The following is a 9,162-nucleotide window of genomic DNA, read 5'->3' as shown; positions in this document are numbered from 1 at the left end:
TGTGTATGCTGCAGTGAACTCACTACTAAGACGTCTCACGAGGATCCACAGTTACCAGGAGATGGATGTGTCTTGGCACACTAAGCAGTCTCATCCACAATTGGCCTATTTATTCACATGACACTTCAGCCAATCAAAGACGAGCACAGAGGCTACGATCATGGAGGGCAACATGCTGCACCATTATTTATGTTTGTGAAGTGCTCTTCGGTTTCAAACTCTTTATGAGGCAAAGTTGGTGATATGCTGTTGTAAAAATAAACAATTACTGACTAACAAACAATAAATATAAAATACATACAGTGAACACAGAGATAACAGCACCTCACAAATGCAAAGATTTAACGCTGTATGATCTCCACATACTTTTACTAGTTTTCTGATAAGCGAACAAAAAACATATTACTGGGGCTTGCAAAAAAAAAAAAAGCTTAAAAGGTGCAGTAAGCAATTTTTGAAAAACACTGTTAAAAGTGGACTGGACAGAGCTAACAAACTTAGCCAATTAGCAGTACACTCATGATGGGGGAGGAGAGAGTGAGCCAATCAGCAGAGAGTGAGTGTGTGTGTGTGTGTGTGTGTGTGTGTGTGTGTGTGTGTGTGTGTGTGTGTGTGTGTGTGTGTGTGTGTGTGTTTGGGGCGGGGGTTGTTGGTGGAGTGAGCCAATCAGCAGTGGGAGCCGTGGGTCGTCCATTTATGATGGGGGAGGAGAGAGAGAGAGAGAGCAAGAAGGAGATTTGAAGAAAGACTGTAGAAAGAGAGATGGCTGAGAGACATTACAAAAGAGAAAAGCTCAGAGGAATATCACTGGGAAAAGAAGAGTTATGATCAGGCAAGAGGTTTAGGACCCGCATTAATATTAGAAAAGCTTTCCAGCGCCAGAGAGACTGAAACGGGAAGACCTGAAAATGGACGAATGTTTGCATTGTTTCTGCTCCATATGTGAGTTGGTTTTGCTGTTTCACAGAATCATGAAATGCTGTTGTTGTAAAGTTAGCTCTAGTAACAGGACAGTTTGAGTGTCATTGTTTGTCTGGAGCTGCTGGAGACTAACAACCAACTCTTGCTTGTAGTTACTCCGGTGTACTGTATGTTAATTTCTTTTGTGCTACCTTGTTGTTTTTTCGTCATCTTAAAGGTCCCGTTCTTCGCGTGTTTTCGAACCTTTGATTATGTTTTCAGTGTGCAATATAACATGAGTTCATGTTTCGCGTGTAAAAAAACAGTATTTTTCACACAATTTATTTATCTGTACAGCGCTGTTTCCTCTGTCCTAAAAACGGCCTGATGATTTCCTTCTTCTATGAAGTCCCTCCTTCAGAAACACGAAACGAGTTCTGATTGGGCCAGCGCTTCCCGTGTTGTGATATGACAGCAGCTTAGCGCACTTTGCCCGGAAAGGTCCTGGCTCTTACCATAATGGGGAGATGCCATAGACAGTAAAAGAAATGGACAGAGCTATCCCATTGACTTCTACGGCGTTAAGTGATGTCAGTAAAGGAGCACTCACTTCCTGATGGCTGAGCGAACTGCGCAGGCTCAGACTGAGCTTGACGACGTAGATGTGACGTGAGCCTCCTGTCTGACAGCTGTAGGTCTTCTAGTAGTTGTGGAAAGTGAAATCTGAATCACGTTGTTTAAATATTTTCTCCCGTTGCTTTTGGCTCACTATGGGCTTCTCCCCATTCTTCTCCCTTGACTTTATCAGACTTTATGTCTCCACGTCCCCCCGACTGTCTCATAGACAGTAAAAGATTGCCTGCGAGCGTCTCCTCAGGTCTATACGGTAATTTCTCAACTGTGCGACAGAGTCGCGTTGGTTATGACGCAATCGTTAGCCTATTTTTACAAAAACAGCTTCTGCGGGGCGATAGTGTAAGATACAAGGTAACGGAGCCTTTTATGCATTGCCGTGTTTCTTTAGAAATAAACAATGGACAAATGGAGTCTTTAAACGCCTCAGATGTAAAGTTATTCACTGTCAAAGTGACTCAAAAATGAATGGGAGTCAATGGGATGCTAACAGCAGGTGATGGCTTGGTTAGCAATGGCAGCCCCTAGGGGTGGAACGCTTTCCGAGTGCTAGATTACCCCCTTGGGAGATGCAAGCGCTGAATGCGCGCTCTTCTCCACGTGGGAGAGCAACAAGACCACGCCCCCTATTTTGCGTGTTCTTGTGGGCGGAGGGTTAGTCAAAAAAACTGTTCTAGTGACGTCATTCCTGAAGGAAGTGCAGGGGTGTAGTCCAAACCGGCCGTTCGCTGTAGGCTTAGAAAGGGAACTTCTGTTAAATAAAATATCTCGCTTTGCATTGAACTTTGAGCTTTATAATTTTACAGGTGTTATTTATGCTCAAACAGCAACATTACACACTAACTAAAGTTTGAAAGATGGAATCGCGAAGAACGGGACCTTTAAATATATTTTTCGCAAAGCATTATTTTGCTTCGCTTCAGCTATGACAAGAGAGACATGTTCATGCATTTTGGGGCGGAGCAATGAAGGGAGGGGTGTGTTTGAGCGGATTTTAAATATCAACAGATTTGGAAAAATCGCATACTGCACCTTTAATATGATTATACTCCCTGCAATAATAATAATGGAATCCATTCGTTTAGTCAAATAAGAACAGCAGATGCAGTGAGGGAATTTTGAACAAAAAAACAAGTAGTTACAATGAAATGTCTTGAGAAGTTGAATTCCAACATTTTGTGCAAGTTTATGAGGTTCTTCTCTCTCTTTTTTATTATTATAAAACAAAACCTTTTTTCGTCTTGTGGAACACAGCTATATGTTGGCTATGTATAGATAAGTAACATTCCCCTTGATGAACTGTTCTGTTCACTTCGTGATCTTTGGAAGGTTTTCCAATGGCCTTGTCTTTCGGTAGCATGTCTTTTGGTGATTTCTGCTTCATGACCAGAGGATTGGAAGTTCTTCTTTGTATCCCCTTAAATTTTTTAGAAACACTCAAGCTTTCTTTTTTTGTTGTTGCATAGATAAGTTTATATTAACGTCAGTACAAGAGGTGCCTGACAACTTTCTTTGTCAATGTATGCCTTCTCCATCTTAAATTTGGTCTTAAACTGACTCTTCTCTTAGCGTCGCCTTAATCCTGACCAATCCCGCTTTAGCAACTGTTGCCATTTTCCTCAGACAAGCTTTTACACATTTCTTATGAAATTCTATAGAGGAGCTGTGTGAGTTTTAAATGCAGAAATTATGGTAAAAACGTCAGGTCACATAATAGTGGCACAAACTGTATTATTCTTTTCCAGATCATTAAACAAATACGAATCTCTTGCAAAAGAGATGCGTCTCTTCAGTTTCGTGTGTTTAGCATTTGCCTCAGTTCTATATATATTTTACGTTTGTCTGAGTTAGCCACAGAGACCAAAGGGAGTGGTGCTTAGTGAAGGGTCAATAGACAAATTACTTTCTTCCTTCACATTGTATATGGCCATGACATTTCCAATTCACTTCAATGCACTTTTTGATGGGGGATTAGTGTCTTCAGGAAATGTCCTCACCTGAATGGCAACTCTCCTCTCCATGCACAATTAACACTGGGAAGAAAAGGGCATCCTGATATGTAGGAGGTCTGTCTCTTTCCCTTGCTTCCCCTTCTTCTGCATCCTCTTGTTGCTCTCTTTCTTCCCCGTCTCTCTCACAACCTTCTTCTCTTTCCACCACATTCGCCACCTCCTCATCCTCATCACCCTCTCCCTCTAGCACTCTTCTGCTCTCTTCGTCTTGTCTAGCTCCCAAACCTAAGAAACCACCTCCTCCACTTGCCTCTTCTCCTCTTGTTGCTAGTCCTCCACCTACACTTCTGGAGTGGAAGAGGGATGACGGGCGAGGAGCCTGGAGCCGCCCTAATGAGAAGCCACTCCTACTTAAAACCAGCCGCCCCGGGCCTCCAGGACCACCTCCGGATGTACTAGCTCTCATCCCAGCCATGGTACCATTCAGCAGGGCTGCAGTCGGGCCTCTTAATCGGGAGGGTAGGGAAGCACTGCTTGTGGTGCGGCGGCAACGAGGACAATTCTGGAGCAAGTAAGCCGAAGAAAAGGCCACTGGATAAGAAGGGCCACACGCTGTCAAGTTAGTCCCCTGCCCAGCTGGAGGATTGCTGGGATCTTGGTTGGCGCCTGACCCGGCATCCATCAATAGGGCCTCAGAGTAGCTGGGCACCAATTGCTGGTTGCAGCGAATGTGCCATTCCAGCTCCGTCATGTCCACCGTATTGACTCTGGAAATGGCACGATAGCTTGATCCAGTGCTAGGTCCGTTTCCATTCTCGACGCCACCACTGTTTTCAGTTACGTCACCCCTATTGTTATCGTCAGCATCGCCAAAAAGTTTCTCTACGTGGTAGTGCACATATGCAGTGCGATACTCCGCAACAACCCGAAGCGGCCAGGACAGGAGCAGAGCTGAGGCCAGCCAGAAAACTTTACGCCTGGCGTACCAGGGCTGTCTGGCTGGGTCTGGGAAAGCTAGGATATGCTCACGGAAATCCACGTTTTTCAAATGCATTCCCTCCCGTGCCTCCATGTAATCATCAAGTCCTTCGTTTTCACCAAAAAAACGTGCACGTTGGGTCAGGTAAGCAGCCTCCGCTCGGGCACTAGAAAAACTAAAGCATTTGGTGAAGCGCAGCCGTACGGCTTGGTGATCGGTTAGACCCCTTAACTCCTTCGAAACGTCTTTGACGCCATACCTCGCATAATCAAACTCTGAGCTCGCCGCGTGCGTGTTTACACGCTCATGATACACTTGTGTAGTGGTATAGGCATCCCCATTGCGATAGCGCGTCACTTGTCTTGTCCGTCGCACGTAGTGGTAACTGATGGCCTTCCACCAGATGCAAGGCGTTGCTTGCTGCAACCTTTGCACACGCTCATACACCTCCGCCACCTCTGCTTGAGCCAACATGGCCGTCTTGGAGTAGCAGTGCCAGCATTCCACCAGGTAGACCACGTACAGCATGGCCAGGAAAGCGAGAGGAATATAAATGTAGCCACTGGAACAGGGACTATCCAGATCCACTTCTAGGGGGATGTAGACACCAGAACTAGCTGAGGTCGTAAAGGGGTCACCAGGCTCCACAACCGCAGCCTCGGGCTCTGTCGGAGCTAGCACTGGAACTTTGCACAGCTTGCACCAGGCCAGTGTGCCAAAACAGCCGAACATGAGCAGAGTGAGGAGAAGACACTTCCAGTGAGACTCTCGACACAGAGAGGCAGCCAAGGACTGCTTCACTGGACGCTGCTGCAGAGAGGACAGAGAGAATATGAGAGTGAGCTTGTGGACAACTGTTATTTTACCATTAAAAAAAACATATATTTAGGATTTTTTTGGGGGGAAAATCCTTAATTACTTAAAAGTATGGTTAAATTACAAAACACTCTTGGCCTGGCCTGCAATAAATTCCATGCACATTACGTTGCAAAATAGACTTAATTAACTTACAACAGCCATTGGATTCCAGACAAGTACTTTTTAGTGCAATTGTCAGAAAGGGTAGGCTAACACTTGTTCAGAAGCCCTGACTGCCATTTAATTATGGAAAATTATTTTAAGCATAATGGATCTCATACATATTATTATCTATTGTATTCTACATTTTTAAAGCATTTTTATGGCATTTTAAGTCAACCAACACCACTGTTGCTTGCATGTTCGTAACACTTTTGATGGGAATCCTTCACAGTCTGACAACAATTTACTATTATTTTTGAATAATCAATCCTACTTTTAGGGATAAGTTATTATTGTAATTATTTAATACTTACAAAAGCATAATAAAGGAAAAATGATAAATTAGTAATGTGTATAAATGTCAACTGAGATACAAGTGAAGTTTATGCAAAAAAAAAAAAAAAAATTCAAGAAACTGTAATTTTTGTTGTTGTTGCTCTTTCTAGTTTTTATATGTGCACTTTCTCGAACACTCTTCATTATGAACTTCTCACTTCCCTTTTCCTTTCAGTCTTTTTCTATCAACTAAACCACAAATTCATAAATTAGCATTTGAGTGAAGTAGCAAGAAGATTATGGCCTGGCGTAGCTGCATCAATCTTACAGTTCTGGATTTGTGGTTTGGTTAATAGAAATTAAGGGAAGTAGAAAGGGCTGTCATGCAGGAGAGAGGAACCCAATACATAGAAAAATATTGGTTAAAGAAGGAATATGATATCTTTACATAGAGATAAATATGTTGGAAGGTAGAGCGATATGTAAAAGCCAGATATTCTGTCAGCATCTTTCACTCGACTTCAGTCTTTCATTATCCTTCAACAGCCGGTGCCACACTAATGCCATACTGAAATGTACAGAAATAGCTCACTATCTGTTATAGACTATTCCTGCTGCCTTCCAAATTAATTTAAAACAGCATTTCTGATATGACTCACAGCTTTCTTCCCTTCAAGCTGTCTCCATTTCTATTGATCTTCATGTAACAAGAGACAGGAGGTTAACTCAGCACCAATGAATAAATAGAGGAGAGCGAGAGCGAGAGCGAGAGCGAGAGCGAGAGAGAGAGAGAGAGAGAGAGAGAGAGAGAGAGAGAGAGAGAGAGAGAGAGAGAGAGAGAGAGAAATGCTGTAGTTTGTTAATATAGAGGGCCTGGAGGTCAGTGCTGACTCTGGTCTTGAGCTTTGTCACAGATATGTTGACCGAGTCATTATCTGCCTTGAAATAACACAGACCTCCTTTGATCTGATATTGTACCATTGAGAGGGCATCTATCAGACGGAAGAGCATGATAAATGTGAACGGGAAAGAGCTACAGTGGCAAACAGAATGAGAGAGCGAGAAATAGACATTGCCAAGAAGGCTGATAGTAAAAAAAAACAGCCCCAAGGGAAATGCTCGGCTAAGACCTGAGGGAAAAGACGAGCATATTAACCAGGGATGAGAGTACTGGGTGCCACACTTTCTTTGGTAACATCTTATGATTATTAACCTCAGAAGAGAAAACCTAAAGCTGTGGAATACCAATTTTAGAGCATCTGTGGAGAGATGCACCTCCAAACAGTACTTTAAAATACAATGTAAACACCATGGTATATGAACATGGCAATCATTAAGTACTACGGTATTAGCATCTGATACCATCAAAGTACCACCACTGTACTTTTTGTACAAGAGCATATTGTGCCAATATGATAACTTTTTTTCTAAGAGAAAGGAGAGCCAGATTAAGGCCAAAAATCTGGGGAAAAGACAAACTGCACTGCAGAGATAAAAGCACATGGCTAACAGGCAATACACTGCGGCATGCTTGTTTATGGATAGAAATACCAATGGTAAACAGGCCTCAATATCAAATATAAAATTTATGAGCCTGAAAAACTTGTCAGAGTACAGCTTGTTCATATGGCAAGCTGTTTTATTTAGCTAATGGCATTTATTACTTAAAACCAACTAGTATCCATTTGAAATCTTACTAGAACTTTTTACAATTACTAATAAGTAACTAGTATCTTCACTTGTAGCTATTCATTACATAACATTTTTTAATAGTTATAGTCAATATTTAATTAGTTAAATTTCAATTTTTATTCTCAGGTACCATTAGTTATTTAGTTACCAGTAACTATTCAAAAATTGTTCCTGGTATATCGGTTTTCTTAATAGCAACATAATAGATTAGTATTTATTTATTTGAGTATTTCGTTAGCACTTCACAATAAAGTGTCATTTGTTAACTTTAGTTAAATGTATTAACTAACATGAACTAACCACGAGTAGTACATTTGTTACTGTAATTTTTCAGCTTTGTTAGCTTTAGTAAATAAAAATGCAGCTGTTTATTGTTTGTACAATAAAATTGTTTAACTTTTTATTATAATAATGTATAAGTAAATGTTGAAACGAACAAAGATCAATATGATGTGTTAGTGCATATCTTTATTAGTTTGTTAACTAATGAAATCCTCTTGTAAATTATTACCATTTCTATTGTTGCTAACATTTCTTATTTGAAGAATTTTTGAGTATAAAATATAAATAAGTTGTTCTGTAATCAATCCATATGACAAGTAAATAATAATAAAAGTAAACTGTAACAAGTAAGATAAAGTTAATAAAAAACTGTATAGTCTACAGTGATACTAGATCGAATGAGCGAGAACATGTTATACTGGAATATATTCTAATAAGTACTATTAGTAGCGATAGTGAAAAAGTAAACAAAACACAAAAAAGCCTATCATTTGTATAAATGTTAAAATGGCTTGCCATACACGTCGTGACAGTCTTCTGTTCTATACAGTCTCTACTATAACAACTCACATGTACATATTAACGCAAAAAAAGTATAGAATTTGGGCAAATACACGCCCTCGTCTCACCTCTTCCCTCCCAGCTCCATTCAGAATGGGCTCCTCTCCATCTGCCGTCGCCTCCTCCATCGTCCCTCTTGCCCCGCGGACTCACCCCGGGGATGGCCGGGGGGCGCTTCAGGATGTGGCGGCCCTCGTCCAGGTCTTCCCCTGCGGGTAAGTCAGCCCATCCGCCGCTGGTCCCGATACGGTTTCTCGAGAGCAGCAGCCTGGGCGAATTCGCATGATCAACGCCACATTACCCAGCCGCATTCTCCGTCTCCTCCTTGTCCTTCACACATCAAGTGCATGCATATTTTCTCAAATAGTCTCTCGGCTCTGACCATGTCGGCCACCAGCTTCATCACCTTCACTGTGATGATGATGAGGAGGAGGTTGTTGTTGTCATTATTATTATGGCCGTATATCCAGAAACATGGATGATAGGAAGAGAATGCATCGAGGATGTTAAAACGCACGCGCTTGTCTGTAGGCTACGCGGGATGCAGGCAGCCAAACGTCAAAACATTTCCACGAAAGCAACCAGCGTGGATACAAGGCAGTCGCCCTACTTGTTTTTGTCGATATGCGTGTTTCTCCTTGAGGGAGATTCAGAGGACGTCAGCGGAGTCCCCCTCCAATCTCCTGGAAGGCAGAGCAGCTGTAACCTCAACACTAGTTTCTAAACACTGATGTCACCCACCTGCCCCATACAGCTAATCCCAATCCATTGCACCAATGCCCCTTTGCAATTCTCTCCTTCATTTTAATGCATATTTTGCCTTTTTGAAATCATATGCTTCAGTGCTTAACGCTTTGGCACAGCAAG

General features: G+C 42.1%; 1 protein-coding gene across 1 annotated transcript; it reads right to left on the bottom strand.

Annotated features, from left to right (window-relative positions):
* Positions 1 to 2,340: 2,340 nt before the first annotated feature.
* On the bottom strand, positions 2,341 to 9,079 carry LOC137078539 (transmembrane protein 151B). The gene is made up of 2 exons (XM_067445906.1): positions 8,364 to 9,079; positions 2,341 to 5,274 (listed from the first exon to the last, which is right to left on the bottom strand). Exons 1-2 carry the CDS (start codon positions 8,421 to 8,423, stop codon positions 3,514 to 3,516), a joined length of 1,821 nt encoding a protein of 606 aa, XP_067302007.1. The 5' UTR covers positions 8,424 to 9,079; the 3' UTR covers positions 2,341 to 3,513.
* Between the last annotated feature and the right edge of the window lie 83 nt (positions 9,080 to 9,162).

Source organism: Pseudorasbora parva, chromosome 1 (assembly GCF_024679245.1).
Source record: "Pseudorasbora parva isolate DD20220531a chromosome 1, ASM2467924v1, whole genome shotgun sequence".
Classification (NCBI taxonomy): Eukaryota; Metazoa; Chordata; class Actinopteri; order Cypriniformes; family Gobionidae; genus Pseudorasbora; species Pseudorasbora parva.
Note: the sequence above shows the minus strand (reverse complement) of the source record. Positions and strands in the feature narration are given on the sequence as shown.